Consider the following 21,710-nt stretch of genomic DNA (forward strand, 5'->3'; position numbering starts at 1 on the left):
GCACAACGACCAACCGCCTATGCTTTTCCCCAACTAATGTCAGGTACCCATTAGAGCTCGGTAGACTCAGAAGTTGAAAATCCCAGTCTTCACCAGGATTCGAACCCGGGACCCTCGGTTCGAACTAAATAAGTTAATTGTTTTGAAAAGGCTCAATCTCATATTCGAATCCTCCAAAAAAAAAAAAATTTCCGCTATATTGAAAAATGTTCACGAAAATGATGTTTATAAGATTACTATTCGTCTTAAATTAGGTCTAACATATAATGCATACTAATTAGCTTTTTCTTATAAAAAAAACTGCTTGCATAATTAATTTAAAAAATTAGAATTTTCGCTTTCAGGAAAAAAAAAAGTAGCCGTTGCATCAGAACTTTGAATGGTCTAAAATATTGTGAAGTCGGATTTTCAATATCTCTTCTAGTTTACGAGATCTAAACGGGACGGACGGACAGACATTTCGCACAAAACTAATAGCGTCTTTTCCCCTTTCGGGGGCCGCTAAAAAATATTGGCTCTATTCATATTTTACGATATAAAGCCGACCGCACACAAGCCATTGGTAAATTGGAGCTGTTGCTGTGTGACCTGCTTTTGCTTATAATATTTGGATTGCCTTTAGCTCTTTACTAATGGCGGCCCTCATTGCCTCGTAGCTTGATACATTCACGGCTCCACACCACGTGGAGCGATCATTCCCCAGTCATGAGTGTCGATTCCACATTCCTTGAGGGAGCTCTTGTGTTGACCCCTTTTAGCATGCTTTCCAACACACAGACCCCCATAAAAAAGTCGTTTGTGGAGGCAATAGTCATTTTAGTAGGGACCTTGGGCGTCAATCATGTACACCTGTGATTGAGGTTTTTGCAGTCTGTGGTCAAACCAATTCACCTAGTGAATTTCTTTCTGGCAGCAGAAGGTGGAATAAATTCAGTGTTTTGATGTAACGCTTAGTGGTGGGAAAATAAGGGCCACGAATGAAGCATCAAATAATGAGCACTGCAAACTTTAAGTTTTGTTGATGAGCTGAGTCCTTTCCCCTCTTGAAGTCTGCTAAAGGCGGCAGTGACACCTCCAACACATCATCTAGGTGGGCATTTACTGATATGGTACTTCTCAAGTAGGCATATTTATCTAACACTTGCTAGTTTCTGGCCATTTATGTGTTTGTAACTATTTTATTGGGAGGAGGTTGCAGAACTTACACTGATAGTCCAGCCATAATGTGTGTAACACCCTTTCAGTTGACCATTATCTTTCTTGTGGGTAAAACCATTAAGGAAGAAGGGTTAAAGGGTTCTCACTCAATTCACTTTTGGAGATGCAAACAATCATGAGGTCAATGAAAGACAAGATAACAAGAAACACAAATGTGTTTGAAAATGATGTAGAAATAAAAAGACAATGACCAAAAAAAAAAATAATTAAATGTTATAGTGTAACAAAAGGTTTATTGTAACATTTCATCTTTCAACATGTGTAATAATATATATGGCATATAAAAGAAAATAAATGTCCATTAGGTGTTCAATCTGATAATATCTTTAAACATCTAGGTTCTCAATTTAAAAATATTTATATGTGTGATTGGAATCTCTCTCTCTGTGGCATTTTACGAGTGATTATTTTTTCCCTTTGCAACTTCTTGTGTGACTAAAGATAGCTGAGGTCACAGGTTGGGCATATGTAATCACCAGGGGTTGTTGCACATTCTCCGTTCTTTCTATTACTGCTGTGTATGGCATTTACAATCCGATTGGAATCATAAGATTGTTAATCATGTACAGTAAATGTTACTTAAATAAAGAAAATAATTCCTGAACTAATTACTTACAAATTGATGTCATAGTTTATTGTTATTAAATAATAGAAATAATAGTTTACATTTTAAAGGATGAAAGGTGCATAATGTTAAAATGCTACAGTTTCAATATGTAATTTACCTTTGTGAATGACAATATAAAACTATATATAATTTTTTTTTTAATTATGCCATTTTATTTATTTAAAAAATTAAGGGATTGCACAAAGAAGCTAGTTCATTGTCTTCACAATTCAAATGTGAAGCTATTACACCGTAGAATTTAGAGACACAATTAAGTTGACATATTTAAAGAATTTTTTGTAACTCTTGACCAGCAATGTTTCAACATCAGTTTGAAATGGCATGTAAAAACAAGAAAATCATCATCTGTTATTTCTTTCCACCACTTTATCTAATAGAGTATAGCTAGTGATGATGGCTGTTGTGGCCACAATAATCCGGATATCTGAAAATTGCACAAAATAGGCTATTTAACAACTGTTAAAATAAAAACACAAACCTGCATTAAATGAAAAAAACAAAACAAAAAACAACACTTTCCATGTGTCACGTCCCTAGTGACACCTCATTGTTCACAAAATGAGGACAGTTTTACTTAGCTCAAATTAGGATACACGTTACCACGCTTGATTAGATGCCAGAAAGACACTTATTAAAACTTAGTTCAAGGCTACAGCAGGGAAACATAATTAATGTAAGTTAAATTAAAAATGATTAAAAGGAAAATAAATGTTAACAGGTCAAGCATGGGTATCAAGATGTCATGGTTCTTTATTCAAAGGAATAATATAAAAGGAGGAGTGGTAGCTTGGGACTAGAAGGAGAGCTAGAAAGTTAAGACTTAGAAGTCGCTAGTTTAAAAGTAAATAGTTACTCATTTTATTGATCATTTTTACCGAATCCTGTATCTGCTTTATATATCTTTGTACATACATTTATTGTTTCAATTTTGAGTTTCAAATAATTAAAACTCTAGAAAAAAGCATATCAGCTCTTTGTTGCTTCATTAATTATTAAAGTGCTTGAACTGTAATCAAGGCACCTCCGAACCTGCATAAGTCACAAGTTTATCTCATCATTATCGTCAAGTCAAACAAACACAATAAAAACGTGACGTGGCATCTATTTTAATTTTTAGATATGATTCAGTTACATTTTTAAAAGATTTGTGGTTGACTGTTGAGTGTGTTTAAGCATATCTTACAACAGCATCACCCAACTAATTCTAATCAGGCATAGAACCTACCAGAACATTTAGATTAATCATGTATGTTCTGTGATTTTATCTTTTGGAATTAGTGAAATATTTGTTTGCAAGTGAATATTTAATTTTAAAAAAATGACAAAAGTTTTCATTCATGAGAAAATAGACAATATCCACGTCCTCCTCATTACACACTTTTCAACATCTCATTTTCATCCACAAAAGTGTAAGAGAGGACCATGACTAAAGACCACAAAGTGGTGTTGAAACCATTCTGAATAGAGAGGGCCATGACTAAAGACCACAAAGTGGTGTTAAAACCATTCTGTTGTTTCTGTCAATTCATATGTGGAATAACTTGGTGGAAGCCTTCAATATTTCAAATGTGTAGTGAATTAGTGAAATATGATTGTTACCCATCTATTCATTGAAACCTGCTCAAGAACAAACAGATATAGGAAACAATTGATGACCTGAAATTAGTGGCAGAATCCATGCAAAAGTAAAAACTTGTAACAAAACAATTCAAATGAATTACATACCATATTGTTTAGAGATAAATCTGAGAGCTGCTATTTCACTAAAGGTACAGCCTCCTAAAAAGTATACCAACACAACTTTCATTGTCGGGTCTACAATATTTTGTGCACCTCTGACTGAAAATAGACATTGTTGTAAAGAAATACATTACTATCTATGATAGATATATTAGGAGCTACAATCACAAAGATACTGTGGTAAAGAAATACATTTCTTTCTATGAATGACATGTTACAGACAGTAAGTCATGATAATCTGGCAACTATATTTATATTTACTTTTGCATTAATTACTTTTTATCTACCTGTTCCCAAACTTCTATTTTTTACTTTGATTTCTGAATGTATTCCACCACAAGCTTTCCCAACATCTTCAAGCCCTATCAAACTGTCACGAACAAGAATCTATCAAGAAAAAGAAAATATTTCATGAAATTGTATTTTTAAACTATACATAAAAGAAGTTTAAAAAACAAGACAATTCCTCCTTGATACAGCTAAACAACCTTTGTAGGAGCAAAACTTTTGCTCTTAATAACTAATGAATGATAGATTTTGAGAAAATGGATCATTTTTTGTTCAATATAATGAATATCTAACTCTTTAATCATGAAAACATGTGGGAATATATGCTGACCAAAGTGTGTTCCAGATATGGAAAGTCTTGAACTTCAGAACAAATTTCATTTCTACATTATTATGCTTCATTAAACAAGAGATTTTCCTATAAGGTCAATTAACTAGTGATTTTTTTCTCAAAGATATATATTAACTGTCAAATTTCTAAAAAATTATTAGATCCATGTCCACCCAGGTTTCACCCATGAAATAGCAAGCTGATAAGAAGAATTGTTAAAAGAAATATGGGAGGAACTGATCAATACAGAATTAATGTATCAGCTTTTTAAAAAAAAAAAATAATAAAAAAAAAAAAGAGAGCAACTAAAATTTCTACCTGTTCCACTAGTTTACAAGGCAATGGTGTGTAGGCTCCACTGAAAATATATGAAACATCTTTAGGGTCTCTCAAGTCTATATCCTCTGTTTGTTTTGGCACTAGGTTCAGTTTTTGATTAAGAAATCTGTAGCTTGATTTTCTTGAAAAGGCTGGTGGAAGCAAAACTCGTGGACTTGCAGCTATTCCCTCCTGCTCTGTCAGAATTCCCAATTTTTTCAAGTTGAAAAATGTAACAAGATGCTCAAAACCATGGCTCTGAATGAAAAAGTTGGAATTAGAGATGTTTTATAAAATTTTGTACTTAAAAAAATGAATGGTGAAATGAATGCTCACATTTCTCATTTCTATGTTATGGCTCTTAAGCATTTAATATTGGAAGATGCAAATCAGTGTTTCTCAATCTTTTCAACCTGACCCTAGAGTAAAAAAAAGTAGGCCCTTTGCCTGCGCCACCTCTTAGCCAATTAGAGCACTGAAAGGCAAGCAATTTTGTGCTGCAGAAATGCATTCTTCTGGTTTCTTAGGATACACTTCATCATAGTAAAAGGTGCATGTCAAATAAGTCAGTGCAGGACAGGAGGATACTGAAGTGTGATATACAATTAAAGCACAAGTACTGCATCTAAGTCTGTAATAAGCTTGATCATTGTAAGATCCAATTTGTGTTTAGCAATACATCTTGTAGTTTATAAAATGGTACTGGCTCTGGAGAAATTCAATCATTCTAATGAGAGAAAGCTTGGTGCTGGCAAGTATTGTATTGCAAGGGATTGTTTAGTTTTTGTTTCAGGTGCCCCTTGCGAAAACAATATAAAAAGATTCTACTTTAAAAATGAAAACTCTTTTAAATTAATTTTTTTTAAACATTGGTAGTAATGTTGTTTCCTCTTGATCTATACTCAAATATGGATCTATAACAATATGACAAATACTACCTTCAATGAAGTCCAGTAGGGAATCAGTGCAGTAGGTGACATTATCCCTATTGGACATTAGAAAGGATTTTATCCAATGAGTAGGCATGGACCAGAATCAATTCATTCCAAGTCTGAAGGTTTCACAATAGTATTGACTATTACTGGGTTGGATCATGCACTGGGCTCACTCTCTACTAGCATACAAAGAGAGCACTAACCACAAGGAATTTCTTTATGTTCCAATACAGTAACCCCGATTATTCTGTGTAAGGGCCACCACTCCAGCCAAGGTGAGAATGCCCATGTACATTATAATTTCTTGCTAAAACTCCATGTATTTGTCATGCATTTAAGTTGGAGTTAGGAAGATGCTCTCATAAAGACAGACTATTTTACTAGTGTTAACTAGTAGAACAAGCATAAAAAAAAAGGCATGGGCATGAACATTAGAAATTGACAAATTATATCTGTTTCATTTATTGGGAAGGTGAGAAATATTTGGTGTTGTTCCAAAAATTGTAATATTTAATTAAAGCTTACATGCAGGAATGCTGTTTTAAAAGCTTTGTAGTCCTTAGAAGATAAACCTTCTTGTGTTATAGATAGAAGACATAGTAGCCGCAGAGACTGTAACAACGGAATCTAGTAAAAAATAAAACAAGTAAAATAAACACACACAAATGGTCATTACCATAAAATCAATTAAAAAAAGATGCCTAATGTAGCTTGAAGAAAGTGATTGGAAACCTGTTTCTGAATGCCTTCTTCAATGAATGTCATACTTTCTTTTGTTTCAACACCAGCAAGCATACCTTAGAGCAATTCAAAATAATTGTAATATTTACTTATTGCACGAATGATCAAAACTGTAATTATGAATAATTAGCTAAAAATATCTAAAAAGGTCAAGAAATTTAAACCTTTAAAAATGAAATACAAGCTAAACATCTGTATGAGGGTCAAATAATTAATATTTTTTTATCTTTAACAAAATCTGTTTTTTCTTGTCCATTACCAAATGCTAAAACTAAATTCTAAAGAAAATTTTAATGTTTCATACTACAGTGAAATCCAAGCTAGGAAAAGCCTTCAATAACAAACATTTTGGATAACAGAAAAAAAAAATTTGGAAACCCAACAGCCATGATCTCCTAATTTATAATGCTACATGTTTTCATGGAGGGGGATTTCTGCTCCAAGCAATAATTCCATCACTTCCTCCCCACTACTCCATCCTTCTATGCCATCACACTGTAGTCAAAACTTAATGTTTTATGTTTAAATTGCTTTAATGTTTTTTTTGTTTATTTAACTCTATTTAAATTTTATTATAACTGTTCTCACTTAAAAAGCATATCTATATAACCTGTAAATTTCATATAATCGCAAGTCAACAGGGGCTTGAAATCAATTTATTTCCTTTTTTCTAGTTGGGAAAATTGTTTTGGATACCTTTTGGGTACCAACCAACTTTCAGAATGGATTGGGTCACTAGCAAAGGTTCCACTGTATATGTACAATGCTTGATATATTGAATCACTTTGGCCCTGCTAAAATATTTCAAGAATAGAATCTGGTAGAAAAGAAAAGCATTTGCAGAGTCCACTCACATTGTTCTGTTTTTATTGTCTCTTCAAAATCAGTTTTTTCTTTTGTTTTCATAATATGTTCACATCCACCAATATCTGAATGAAACAAAAACAAAATGTGAATACATTATATCACTTGTAAAAATAATAATAAAACAGTATTAATTTTCTTTCAGTTTTAAGCTAATATGGAATTTACATAGAATAGGCAAGCTTAAACAAAATTTAAAACTTACGCATCTCTAAAATCTTTTGCTGATGTTTTAACTGCCTAAGTTCCTTAGCAACGAATTCTTTCATTTCCCCAACTGTTGTTAAATTATTCTTTTTCTGTTTCAGTTAAAAAAAATTTTTTCAAAACCTTTAATTGTGTACATTAAACATTAACAGAAATTCCTTTCATTTAATGTATCTTGCAAGCTGAGTAATATGTAGATCATTTCTAAATAATGATAAAGTTAATGTTTCAGTAAATAAAATCTGATTGTAGATTTGTTTTTTGTTTTTTTGTTCTGCCGTCAGTAAATGCTATAACATTTCAATACTTTTATATTATTGGACAAGTTTGTAAAATCAAACTAGAAAATATCAGAATTTAATGTTGTCCCATTAACTTAAATATATAAGCAATTATTGGCAACAAAAAAAATGACTAAAAATATTACACCAATATTATTTTATAATATTTTATTATAATGAACGTTAATATTTTTATACAACTTACATTATAAAGTGCTTGAAGTTCTTTTGCTTTAGCACTAAGATATGAGAAAACATTAGAAAAATGTCTGTCCCTAATCTGAGTGTAAATCTAAAATGGAGAGAAAAAATGTCTTCACTTAAATTAAAAATGTTAGGCAAACATCACTTCTCTCAACAATACTGAAAGGGAAACTAGATTTAACCAATCGTATCGCTTCATTCTTACAGTAGCTGTTAGGCTTAGTGACTGCCTAGTTCAGAGCTATAGTACAGTTATATATATATATATATAAAGAGAGAGAGAGAAGTAGATAGATCTAAAAGCAATAGGATAATCAACTCGAGAAAAAAAAGTAACATTTTCATCTAAGCCCCTCCCTGTACCAAAGAGTAAATAGATCATGTGTCTAACTTTAAGACTAGTCTATACTATGTGTAGTCGGTCATGGCAAGACAACCAAGCCATAGTGTTAGTTGTGTGTTGAGTGATCATTGAGTGGTCAGACGAGAAAATACTGCTGTGGTTATTCAAGCATGTAAATCTACTTTTAACACACATTTTTTTCTTTGTTTACAAGATCTAGATATAACTGCATAGACAAAGATATATTTCTTTTACTGTATGATTTTCTGTTATACAGTACGTCAATAGATTAAATGTCACCTAGATTTGTGTGACGTCACTTAGAAACCAGTAAAATTCTGACCGCTTTGGATGCGCAGGAAAATTACGTCAGAAAACAGCTATTACTATTTTACTATTGCAAATAAAAAAATAAAAATATATTCATTATCTGTAAATCTAAACACATATTATATTAAAAATTGTTAAAACCATCAGAGTTTCTCTTTCACAGTGCATATTGAGGATAATAGAATTACCTCATCTTGACTAGTAAGAAGCAGTTTTGAAGCGGCAGTAGCTTTTCCATCACCAGAGGTATCGAAATTTATCACACCTTGCAAAAATATATGAAAGAAGAAATATATGAAAAAAAATTAATAAATACATTGTAAGCACAATATTATTGAAACTTTTTAAGTGAACACATAATGCAATAAAAGAAAATTTCTATAGCTTCGACTAACCCACCTATAAACAGACACACATAAACCTTTCCCAACAACAGGAAAGATTTACACTGACCAATAGCTTGTCAGTAGACTTGTCCTCATAAAAAGAGGAGCTGTGTTTTCTTTGGTGCACATTTCCTACTAAGTATTTCCATTATTTTTAAGACTTGTGCCTGGTTTTGATGATTTATGTTAGCAGCTCATCTTTGTTACCACTGCATGCAGAGTGACCAGTTTCATAGTAAACTTCAGTACCACTAGCTTACAGCACAAACACTTCACTTCTAAGACATTCCTGTGTTACTACATTCATAAAGCAAAGCAAGGTTCCATTTCTGATACCTGAGAACACTCCACAGGCATCCTTAAAGTTAGTATAGGTCTTAGGCATCTGACACAAAAGCAAATCCAATTTTCAAGATCAGAGATGTTCTTGAAAATTTGGCAAATCACACTCAATCTCTCAGAAACATCCTATAAGGAAACACAATCCACACTTTGACTAAAACTTTTTTTCTTTGCCCATGACTTTTTTCCCCAATTCTTTTAATCAAATTTCACTTTATTATTACATATCAGCCATACTTTTGTATTTTCCTTTGTAAGTTATTACTGCAATTTGCTTAAGACACATTTAACCCTTAGGTGCTGAATAGCTTAAAGCTAACTGAAATCTACATTGATAACACAACTGTGATATGATTGTAGAAAGTTAATTTCACTAATTGTTACTTTTACATTCCTTTTACTTTTTTATAATGCAATACAAAAAAGGAAAAACTGGGAAAAAAAATCAAAATTTTTGTTCAACCTTCATCAGAAAACTAAACATGGGGATTATTGATCACTTTAACAGATTAGGCTCTTTATGTGGGAAGTGAAAAGTAAACAAATGACTCACCACATTCAATCTTATATGTCTCATCCAATAATGCTTCATATGTCATTGGGGTGCACATGGGGGAAACATAGTCAACATCTGAAATGTAACATATTCTTTAGTAAATAATAAATAATAAGACACTTACAGTGTTAGGATAAATAAATCAAATGAGGATTTAACAACAATAACAAGACAATTTCTATTTTACAATGGGGCTGGGCATTTCTCAGTGATCATAACATTCCAAAGATTGAACTTAAAAAAAAGGAGGAAAGCAAAACAGTGGTGCCCCAACTAATTGTTTCAAAGATCAACATAGATTTTATAGATAAAGACACTTGGTCTAATAAAAGGACAGTTGGAGCAAAGTATCTGCACATAGATTTGAAAGTCAATGTAAAGTTACTACCAAAGAAAAATGCTGACTATAAAGAAAAAAAAAAGAACTACATCATAAATGGTCAAATACTTAGGCCAGTGCAGGGTCTTCTTAACCATTATAATACTTGCACCACTAATCTTTAACTCAAAGACAAATCAAGGACTTACTATTCATAAATACAATCAATATGTTTTGCAGGAATATAAATAAAAAGTTCTAAAGTTTTATTTTAGTAAGTCTACAAGAATTTTTTGTAATTCACTACACTAGATATTGTAGATATATTTAAAGGAGCTAATATTGTCATGGAGACCCAATTTTAAACATTTCTGGGACCCTTGAAACAAAGTAATGTTTTTTTCTTACATAAATAAAAGTTGAATAATAACTTCATGTTATATGCTCAAAGACATATGTCTACTAACAAGTTTATGTTTTTTTAGCAATTCTGACTGCCCTCCCCCCCCCACCCCTTTTAACATTACTCCAACTAAAGTTTATGGTAATTAATCATTATTCCACTGACAACAACATGGCAATTAAAAAGTTTATAAAATGTTATGATGCTAACATTTACCTCTGTCTATTATAAACATTTGACCAATCTGATGCTTGCTCTCTTTTTTATCTTCACTTTTTTCACTCATGTAGTTCATTAAATCATACACCATCTAGAGGAAAAATTAGGAAATGAATTATTATCACTGCGCTATAATAATACAAAGTGTCCAAAATTAAAAAACTAGATTGTCTTAACCATTTCATATCTTTGTTTTTATTAAAGAAACTAATATGATAATGTATAAAACAAACATGTTTATTTATACAACAATTTGTTACCTTTGATCCTTTTCCAATGGTAAAGATATTTGGGATTTTACCAAATAGTCTTTGTAGGTTAACAAGTGAAGAGGCTACTGTGTGGAGTAATGTTGTATCATTATCCTATAAGAAAAGTAAATCAATTCCAAATCATACATATCATTTATATCACAATAAACTGACATTGTCAATGTTGACTAAAATATTATAGAAGTTGACTTAAGTTTTAATAGTCTGCAACATTATCAAAAGACTGCAATGCAATACCAAGAAAAATGATGTGAACAGTTCAGGCAACTCCAGAGAAAGAAGATCTTTATCTAATGGAAATAACTCTAGAGGAAATTCATCAATGCTGACATGGCCCATAACTCCTTCACTTTCTAATATTTTTTCACAGACATGGATCTGAATAAATGATAAATAAATACATTTTGTATTACCTATGACATAATTAACTTTCTTTCAAAGATTTACACTTACATTTTAAAATTCACATTAAGTATATTACCACAAACCACTTGAATGTACTCAGAACAAAAGATAAACAGACATCGTTACATATAGAAAATTTAGTGCAAAATGGACAATCATTTATTATAATTTTTGAACATTCAGTATCTATAAAATAAAGATGACAATGACCAGATTTTTTAGTTAAGTTATTAAAATAATTTTTTTTTATCCTTCTTCACCCATTGACTAGTTTTGTGAAACACAGAATGTCCTTACTTTTCTAGGCACAAGTACTATTTTGTAAGAGCGCTTCTCTCCAGAGCTAATTTCACTTTTTATTTGATCAGCTATATATTTCATCGTTACCATGCTTGGTCGCACTAAGTAGATTCTCCTGTTTTGATAATAGAAGTAGTACAATCATTAAAAAATTGTGTAAAAACTTTATATCTTTATAGTAGACAATGCTAAATTACCGAATACTTTGTCTAGAATCATATAAATATTTCTTTAAATGTTAAAATAAATTTATAAGAATTAACTCAGCATACTTTCCACAGCCAGGAAGTGTCTTTTGCCCTCTTTCAAGAATATATAATTTTTCAACACCATGTTCCTAAAATTAAAAGAAACAGTAAAGAAAGTTGAGCTATCTTTTTGTGATTTTAAAATTATTGAAGATGATTTCTACTCATTAATCTGAAACAAGTAGGCCTATTTAATGAGCTAACATTTAAGAAAAAAACAAAGTTATTACCATCCAACTACATTCAGTACATCTGATTCAGATAAATCATACAATGATAAACATTTGAGGGACATTAACATTTTTGGAGGGAACTGGAGTATCAAAGAAAGCAACAAGCAAGCTAAAAATATACAATATTTCTTACTCCTAGCTAAGGTTTTGACATTCATTTGATAAAATATATTTAAAAAATGCATATTTTTATCTAAAGATGTGAATTTAAATAATACTTAATAACATATTCATGTGGAATTGATGCATTTTAACCTAATTTATTTAGAAGTTCGGAATAGGGTGGAAAACGTGTGTTATGATAGGGGAATCGAAAGGAGAGCAAAAATACTAACACAGGTAAACTAAGATCTCTTTTTTCTTTTTGTGAATCTCAGTCTATACATAGATCTAATGCTTTTCAAATATATGATTTTCTTATGGCTGCAAAGAAGTTCGAGGTCATGTTTCATGTTTCAAAACTAATCATAATTTTAGGCAACTAAAAAAAAGGTTTGTCAAGTTTTCCTACTTTCAAAAATTTGATTCCTACAACTCGATCTAGTGGTTTTGTTAAATCAGCATCAAGAACCAAATCTTTTGAATCTGGAATCTGTTAAAACAAACAATTTATAATAAAGTTCAAGTATTAAATTATACTTTTAAAATATATAGTGTTAGTAATAATTGACAGTTACAAATTCTCATTACTTAATATAAATAAGAAACTCTATAGAACTCACAGAAATTAGGAGATGTGCTAACTGTGTCTTTAGAAGCTTGTTCAGCTCTTGGAGATCCATTCAAAACAATCAACCCAGAACTTTCAGAAGGTTATAGGTTTATTCAATTTAACTGGTTCAAAAGATTTAACTAACTGAATTAGCTAATTAAAAATAAATTGTAGATTTAAATCCTAATATTATTCAGTAATGAGACAAGACATGAAGCAGTGGAGTAAGTTTAGCAAGAGAGTTATAGTATAGCCTTTTCCTTTTTTTTTTTTTGACTGAAACTATTAACTAGTTGCTAGTGTTATATATGTTACGTACTACTAACTAGTACTAGACTCTAGACTAGTAGTAGAATTTTTTAGTAGAACTAGATTTTACTAGATCTACTACTGTTACTAGTGTTCCTTGAGACAAGTTGCTCTGACTTGAGTTACTCAGTTACTGTAATGTAACTGGACTGTCGGTCTGTTCTGTACTAGATCTACTACTACGCCTATGGTACTGTACTAGCTAGAATCTAGTCTAGATTACTCTAGATCAGGGGTGGGCAACCTTTTTGTATCGAGGGCCACATTTTTTAAAAATTTGGGAATGGCGGGCTGCACATGTATATATATATATATATAACTTAGAAAGTTAGCTAACTGTGTAGAATGTCTTCTATTTAATATTTACACTGTATTATATTCATGATTTTGTCTTTTATTTCCCACACTCCATGTCAAAAAATTACAAGGGTAAGGAATTTTTGAAACTAATTTAACTATTTTTATAAATTGCAGTTGTCATTTTATATCACAAATATACAGTTGTACTTGATGTGCAGTATTTTACTTTTTACACTCGTGCATAATGTTTGGAACTGTGAAACTAGCTTACTAGTTGTTACCGTTGTGACTGCTGTCAAATTACAGTCAGTCAACATTGACCGGTGATTATATTTGTTTAGTTTTCACAGAATGAGACAATATATGTTCCGGAAGTAAAATGTCGAGACGAGCAAAACCTGCCCTTGTGGAGTATCACCAGAGAATGCTGACCATGTCCCTTAAAAGGTGCATACTAAATCAAGAGACCCGAAGAAGACTCTGGCCCCAAAATCTACCAAAGACTGCCTGACCCACTGCGTGGTTCAACTCAGATATAGGATTACTAATCTGAACCCTACAACATGTAAAGTGAGAACATAGAAGAAGAAGAACAGATGTATGTGTAATTAACTAGTGTGAACAGCAGCAAGGTTTTTCAAGTGTGGAAGTACAGTTTCTGGCACCCATAAGTGCATGTACTGACTGGAACTTTGCTTTTATAAATTGCACAATTAAGGAATCTTAATAAGTGTTGTACTTTTAATCATTTCACTTGAAATAGTTTCACCTTTTAGCAAATGAAAATGACAACAAAATGTTTTATTTTGCTTGCTTGTAGAAATGGGAAAGCCTTGTTTGAAAAGATTTAACATTCTTTTGCATTTATCAGTAAGCAACCAATTGCAGTAGAAATTATTAAAAACATGAAATCTGTCTTCCATTCTTCCGTAGAAATATTGGTAACAAAGTCACAGTCAATGTCCTTCTAGTTACATAACAAATTCTTCCTTGAGATATAATATTCTTCTCATTTGCCTTGCCATGGCTAAGCTAGCGGATATATTGGATTATATTGTTCATGAATCGGAACTACCAGTGGATAACACACCCACTTAAAATTTTTAAAACTATGTGTGTCGTAGCAAAATTAAATGAATATTTATGCAGCTTTATGCAAACTTTCTTGTTTAGAGTTTATGGTTGGGATATTTTTTATTTAAAAAAAAACAAAACACTTGCAAACTTGTTCCAAGAGATTATGTCTTCAATTGAGTGTATTGATGTATAGCCAATAAGCATAATCTTCGTTTACTTGAAAATTTTTATAATGAGACAGTTTCAATAACTTATATAGATATTATTTTTAATATTTGCATTTTATATGTATATACTGTGGGCACATCTGATTTCTGGAGGTGTCGGCGGGCCGCATGTGGCCCGGGGGTCGTAATTTGCCCACCCCTGCTCTAGATAATAGATTAAATTTATTTAAATTAGTTAGATGATCTAAAATTCTATTAAATAATAATTATATTTATTATATCTTATATAAGTTATTATTATTATATCATAATATTATTAATATCTATGTCTAATTGTATATAATTATTATTAATTATAATTATATTTAGTTAGAAATTTAATCTAACTGTTAGACCTGTTAGATCTATCATCTATATTCTTTTCAATTCTATATAATTTTAAGTATTTTAACTTAAAAATTTAAAATTTAACTATTTATGATTAAATGATTTAAATCTGATATTAATATTAGTGATAGTGATACTGTGATACTAAAAAACTATGAAATGATACTAGATCTAATTACTATGATACTGATAATAATAATATAAATATAGATCTATTTAAAACGGTTGAGTAGCATCTAAAATTATTTTGTTGGAATAGTATTTAAAATTTATGTATCTAGATCTCGATATCTACATCTACTCTAGGTCTGTAGTAACTAGATCTAGTTAGTATAAGTATAGTTCCATGGTTATACACCTCTTTCAGTACACGGAAGTTTTTTTTTTGTTTACACTCTCTAGTATTAAAAATCATATTCTTTGAACATGTAAATTAATGTTGTTTGCTGTTTTTCTTCCGGAACAAAATGTAATAGATCTAGATCTAGATTTGGCTGACAGCTTTCCAGTGACCGCATTTTTTTTTAAGGGGTAGGGTGTAATGGGTGTTAAAAATTATTTTTCCCACATAAGCTAGACCTAGACTCTAGATTTTAGGAGGTAGATCTATAGACTTTGGGTATGATCATGTTTTAGCTGGCGGCCGATTACGCATAGACATAAATAAATATAGACTGGAAAAAGGAAGTAACTTCATGTAACTTGAAAACTTGTATATCTATTGTATTGTTGCACGATCTTCATTCTTAGAGATTAAACAAAACTACACTGCATCCTTATTTACAATATATATAGGTGTGTATCAAAGTTAAAAAAGCACTTGATGGTTTCCATGGATACCCGTTATCTGTGTATGGAAGCCGTAAATTACATTGTTTAATTTTAATGTAACAAGTTTATTTACATTTGTAAACTTATTATACAAAGTTTTTGTTTTAGATCTAGATTTGGTATTTATGGACTTTTAAGGATAGCTGCATACATTTGTCATGAATTTCAAGTACCTAGACTAGTTGAAGTTATATTAATATCAATTATAAATATTGTTACTACTAGACTAGTCTAGATCTAGAGCCTAGACTCAATACTATAATATAGTTTATTTTATAGGCCTACTAGTCTAGACTAGTGACTACACTCACTAGACTAGAGTCAGAGTACTATTGTTAATTGTTACTAGATTTAACTAGATCTATAACTAGTTAACAATAGTAAGTATTGTAAATTTTAAATTATATTTTGACCACATTTCGATCTACTCTAGATTCTATCTATATAGACCTAGAGTAGTAGATATTTTTAAATGCAATTGGTTTTAATTGTAAATATTTGGGTTTATGAAAATGGGTTTTTTAAATGTTCATATTAAATTTGTACTTTTATTTACCAGTAGTAAGAATGCTATGTAATGTTAAAATGTAGTTTGTTATTACAAATGATTGTGTCATATAAAAAAAAATGAATTTACTTTGTAATATTAGAGATGATTTTAGGTCTTTCTGAGTAGCAAATAAGTTGCACTATATTCTTCCAGTATATATTGTCATTTATTGAATGACATTGAAGAGCTTCCAAATAAATATGTCTTAATAAAATTCTTTATTTTTTATTTCATAATACTAGTAATAATAATAATAATAATATTAATTATCATTGAGGAAATGCATTTAAATACACTATTTTAGAAAAAAGATTTATAATTGAAGGTTCTATAAAGAAGCGCTGTTACATTATATTCTAAAAAATGCATTTGATAAATTGTTTTGCACTAAACAATTGTTAAGATATAACTTGAAAAACTGCAAATCAATAAAATGCAAGATATTAAACAATATTGTGAGAGACATATTGCAATGTAGGCCTATATTCTTAGTTAAGAAAGTTTCATTGCATGATGGCCGTGCTGCTAATAGTGTCTGGACAGAGGATGTAAAGGATTTTACAATGTAAAAAAAAAGTGCTTTTCTGATGACAATATGAGTTGTTCTCAGCTATATCATCTAGCAAATTTTAAGTATAAATTAATTATTTTTTTTTGACAAAGAAATCTCTATTGAGCTGTATTTAGGAGACTCTTGCATTACTGGTCATTTCATTACTGATCATTGCTTTCACAGCAGTTTTTCATCTATGATACTTCTCTTGTTGGTTACAGATTCTGCTTTCTCATCCAGAGTAATAGATTGTGTGTTAGTCACCTTGTTATTATAGTCTTATTAATTGTAAGTAGCCTACTATCCCATATATTTAAACTACATGGCTTTTTTATGAAACGAAAAGTGAGAGTTCATCAAAAAGATTCAGTCCTTCACTTTGAATTAGTGAAATTAGGGATTTCTTCAGCAGAATGGCTAAATAAGCTAAAATTAAAACAGTTTTAGAACAAAAAAATGAACATTGTGATTAATTGACATTACACTCATGCTGGAGATTTAAAAAAAAAGGTAATTCTGCAGGAATTCAAGGGGCAGCCATCTTTGTTATTGTTTAGACTGTAATCTTGTATCTTGGGTTTTCTCTCCGATTTGGGTTTTTGTTTGTTTTTATTTTTGAAGCTAAATAATATGCTAGATCTAGCTATACCGGTATTATTTAGTCCTAATAAGTCTATTAATTAGACTCATAATCTAACTGCTAGAACTATACTATACTAATTACTATATACTATATTAATATGACAAGGTTCTTAAAACTTAAAGCCAACGCAATAAAGGTCAATTAATTTTTGGTAATAAACTGTGCTGATATATAGACAATATTTAACAATTAAAAAGAAGACAGAACAATAAGAAACGTATTGTATTGACACCAAGTCAAAATTAAAAGAAAACACAGACACAGAAGTAATGTTAATTCTTGGTATTTTTAAGACACTATCTTGGGATTTCTTTGGAACATAAACAATAACAAAATAGTAACAAAGATGGCTGCCCCTTGAACTCCTGCAGAATTACCAAAAAAAAAAACACTAGTGAAAATATGGTTATACTTCTATAGGTTATGGCTGAAATAATATGAATATTAATTTTTATACTGCTCATAAATGCTGTATAATAAAGTACACAAATTTGCAAGTCAAATTTTCGTTTCATAAAACTCTTTAATTGGCCAGTCTATATTTATTTATGTCTATGGCATTACGATAACGGGGGACTACTCTCGTTATCAGTAACAGTTCCAGGGGAGGCGATTTCTTTCCAAAGCTACCAAACCGTAATCCAATAAACACAGTAGGCTAAACGTTAGTACTAAGTATAAACACATACACAACAGCAAAAAGGAGTGCATATGTTTAAAAAAAAATGTCATGTCATGGAATCCCCATATTGATGGAACTATTAAACAATCAAACAAAGCGTTAGGGTTTATTAATAGAAATTTCTATAAATCAAATAAGAACATAAAGCTAAAATGTTAAGAAACTGGAACAGACACAGAATAGAACAGAGAGATTCTCAACCAACACACATGAACATTGTTATTTATAGTAAAATCACTAAATTTAGAAAGCCTCCAGGATAGAAGCAAAGTAGCAATTATACATAAAACACTGAAACGTAATCTTCAAATACGAAACCAAATAAAATACTCAGAATGACACAAAGATAAAAGCACATTCACCGTTCCATATTCTGGGGTATACATGCGCAAATGCGACTTCTTCTCTTGTGTTATTAGAGCATGGAATGGGTTGCCTGAGCAAGGCAGGAAAACCAATGACTTAGCAGAATTTAAGTCATTGGTTAAGATGCATGACTAGATACATGGTGCGTAGGATGTAATCATTTTCTTTTTTGAAGTAACGTCTGTATTTTATAAGATAGAGAGAGAGCGGAAAAGGGGGAGGGGTGGAATAAAATTAGGCTGTTTAATATAAAGTAGGCCTATAGGCTATATATATTTATATAACTTATATTAGTGATATAAGGTACCGACTGCCCTCTTTCATTTTATATTGAAGCCCACGAATGATTTAATTTTATATTAAAGCGCCTATAGAGTAGACCAATACGTAGCAGAAATTATGTAGGCAATACATATTTAACTCATTTTGTTCACAAGCTGGGATTTATGCACGAAAATTGGACTGCACCTCCACCCGGAAAAGTTTTGTTACCTAACCAGTGACTTTGATTCCTCGTTTTTGGGTGCACCGATGGAGAAACGCTGTTTTTTCTTAGGAATATATAGGGCCTACGTAACTGACATTGAAAAAATGTCTTCCGTTGGACAATAGACAATCTAAATCTAAATGACCAGGAATAAGGAACTAGGCCCCCTAAAATAAAAATAATAAAATGACTAATGTTAGCGTTTAGATCTATAGGCATCAGCTGATTGTTGAATGGCATCACGCTTGGTCGTCATGATGGGATGCAAGAGGCCTTCTGCTAGAACCTAATAATCTTCATTTCCGAAGGAACTTTTGAATCTTACAAGTCAATATATTGGGATGTCAATGCAGAAAAGTAAGGATCCTGTACCTGTAAAAAAAAAAAAGCGTGGGGAAATAGGAAAAATATATATTAATGTTAGACAGGTAGGACTGTCTCTAACTCTCTTTATCGGAATGTGTGTTGAAATTATTTCCACGCGCATAAATCATGGCTGACATACACTTGTTAACGTTGATGTTTGTATTATTTCTCCAATGGCTTCTTTCAATTGCAGTAATAAGATTATTATTAGGTCTATCTTTTGATTTTATTATGTGTTATTTTGTGCAATATTAATATGAAAAGAGGCTTCGAATGTTACGGAGGCTTTCTAGAATGCTTCCAATATAGATTAAAATCATTTCACACATTGAGCAAATTATTGCACCATGACCTAAAGGTAGTGATGGGAACAGACTTTCAAATAAATTTTCTGCACACGCATGCTGAGGTAACCCAAATAATCGTAGATCGTAGGACTTAATTATCTTCTTTTTTGAAGTAACGTCTGTAATATATAAGAAGAAGATAAGATAATGTCAATGAATATTTTCTTTCAAATTATATAGTAAACTTTATATTATAATGAATGTAGGTCTAGTTGTAGAACATGGTTGTATTGAGTATTTGAGTATGTTGAAAATCACACTACTTGTGCTATACTGCATACACAAAAGCATTTTTTTGTGTGTACTTTTAAAGAGAAGTTCACATCACAGTAAAGTTCATTTTGGAAAAACAACCTCGGGTGTTTTCTGGTCTGATTACTGCGCTGCTCACTCAAGTGCCTAGTCTGTTTGTCATCTCATCTCTGCCTGTGGACCCGTCTGGGCTATATCTTATATAATACAGACGTTACTTAAAAAAAAAGATGATTACGTCCTACTGGTGTTCCTGGCTATCTCAGGCAACCCATTCCATGCTCTAATAGCACTAGGGAAGAAGGAGCATTTGTACAAATTTGTCCTAGCATATGGAACGAGGAATGTGCCTATATCTTTGCGTCTTTCTGAGTATTTTATTAAATTTAGTTTTTGCAGTTGAAGATTATGGTTCAGTGTTTTATGTATAATTGCTACTTTACTTTTGAGTCTTCTGTCCTGAAGGCTTTCTAAATTTTGTGATTTTACTAAAGGTGTTACTCTAGTCAAATGTTAATATTCGTTTGTTATGAATCTCACTGCTCTATTTTGTGTCTGTTCCAGTTTCTTAATGTTTTCTTGAGTTGAGGGGTCCCAAACAGAGGATGCATATTCTATTATTGGCATAACCAAAGTTAACCATAGGCCACCATCCAACTTCCTCCAGGCATCTCGGTTCTGAAGGCAGTCTATCAACAGTCCTCACGTCTTGCCCATCCACTTCCAAATTGTGTTTTTTTTTTTAAAGATTATTATTTTTGTTTTTGTTGACAATTCTGACTCGTGATAAGAACTTGTCTTAGAGTTTTGAAGCTTCAGAACTTCATTGAAAGACCTGCTGACTCCACGAAATATATGTGAGCGAACCATGAATGTGGTCTCATTATGCACATTGTGTTTCTTAAAGTGTGTTGAGGCCATACAGTTGTTTCAAGGCTGAACTTGTACATTAATAAAGAGCAGAACCAGACAATAACAAAAAATGCTACATATATTTGTTTTAAAAACAATACTTTGTACTTTTGGTTTGTTTTTTTGTGTATGCGGTGGGGGTTCTACGTTTGTTAGAGGAAGGGTTTATCACACACACACACACCACTCCTCCCACTAACTTTATATCCCACAAATCTTGTCAACTAGCTAAAACCTCATGTTGTACTTTCTGGAACTACTTGTGATTCTACGAGCAGCTGCTTTGAAAAAAAGATAAAAGAAAACAAGAACTTTCACTTTAAGCTGCATTGTTTTATTGGCTCAATTCAAACTGTATCTCTTTAGAGCAGTGATGCTCAACCTTATTCGACCTGCGGGCCATTTTAACTTTCGAAACGCGTGTCGCGGGCCACATCAACAAAAAGGTACGAAAAATGAAATCAAAATTCACCTGAAACTATTTGAAACTATTGGATCTAGTACTTACATTAATTAATAGGATAGTTAAAGTCTATCATTTTTTTACGCGTCTTAAAATGGTTTCATTTTTCTACTTAAAATGTGAGCAACATTTTAGCTACCTTTACCACCAACTTATTTTCATGTCTCTTTTCGGTAAATATTCTCATCGGTCCTC

The 21,710-nt window shown here is 31.4% G+C and overlaps 1 protein-coding gene across 4 annotated transcripts; it reads right to left on the reverse strand.

Annotated features, from left to right (window-relative positions):
* Positions 1-1,431: 1,431 nt before the first annotated feature.
* LOC106079914 (vacuolar protein sorting-associated protein 33B-like) lies at positions 1,432-17,714 on the reverse strand. Of its 4 annotated transcripts, none has more exons than XM_056011801.1 (19): positions 17,481-17,714; positions 12,834-12,945; positions 12,623-12,703; positions 11,903-11,967; positions 11,628-11,745; positions 11,163-11,303; positions 10,914-11,018; positions 10,651-10,744; positions 9,710-9,787; positions 8,617-8,693; positions 7,757-7,843; positions 7,269-7,362; positions 7,054-7,128; positions 6,191-6,255; positions 5,984-6,085; positions 4,524-4,781; positions 3,874-3,973; positions 3,572-3,685; positions 1,432-2,270 (listed from the first exon to the last, which is right to left on the reverse strand). In XM_056011801.1, exons 2-19 carry the CDS (start codon positions 12,891-12,893, stop codon positions 2,188-2,190), a joined length of 1,797 nt encoding a protein of 598 aa, XP_055867776.1. In that variant the 5' UTR covers positions 12,894-12,945; positions 17,481-17,714; the 3' UTR covers positions 1,432-2,187. The 4 variants fall into 4 exon arrangements, with proteins under 4 accessions (XP_055867776.1, XP_055867758.1, XP_055867765.1 ...); XM_056011783.1 differs by lacking the exon at positions 17,481-17,714 and adding an exon at positions 15,422-15,715; XM_056011790.1 differs by lacking the exon at positions 17,481-17,714 and adding an exon at positions 15,359-15,460.
* Positions 17,715-21,710: the final 3,996 nt, after the last annotated feature.

Source organism: Biomphalaria glabrata, chromosome 1 (genome assembly GCF_947242115.1).
Source record: "Biomphalaria glabrata chromosome 1, xgBioGlab47.1, whole genome shotgun sequence".
In the NCBI taxonomy this organism is placed as follows: Eukaryota; Metazoa; Mollusca; class Gastropoda; family Planorbidae; genus Biomphalaria; species Biomphalaria glabrata.

Excerpts from the sequence above, each read along its gene's own strand:
- LOC106079914 (XM_056011801.1), bottom strand. The coding sequence starts at position 12,893 with ATGGATCTCCAAGAGCTGAACAAGCTTCTAAAGACACAGTTAGCACAT. Across the intron at positions 7,129-7,268 it reads GCAAAAGATTTTAGAGATGC|ATATTGGTGGATGTGAACAT; the intron begins GTAAGTTTTAAA and ends TGTTTCATTCAG. Across the intron at positions 4,782-5,983 it reads TTAAAACAGCATTCCTGCAT|AGCCATGGTTTTGAGCATCT; the intron begins GTAAGCTTTAAT and ends TTTTTCATTCAG.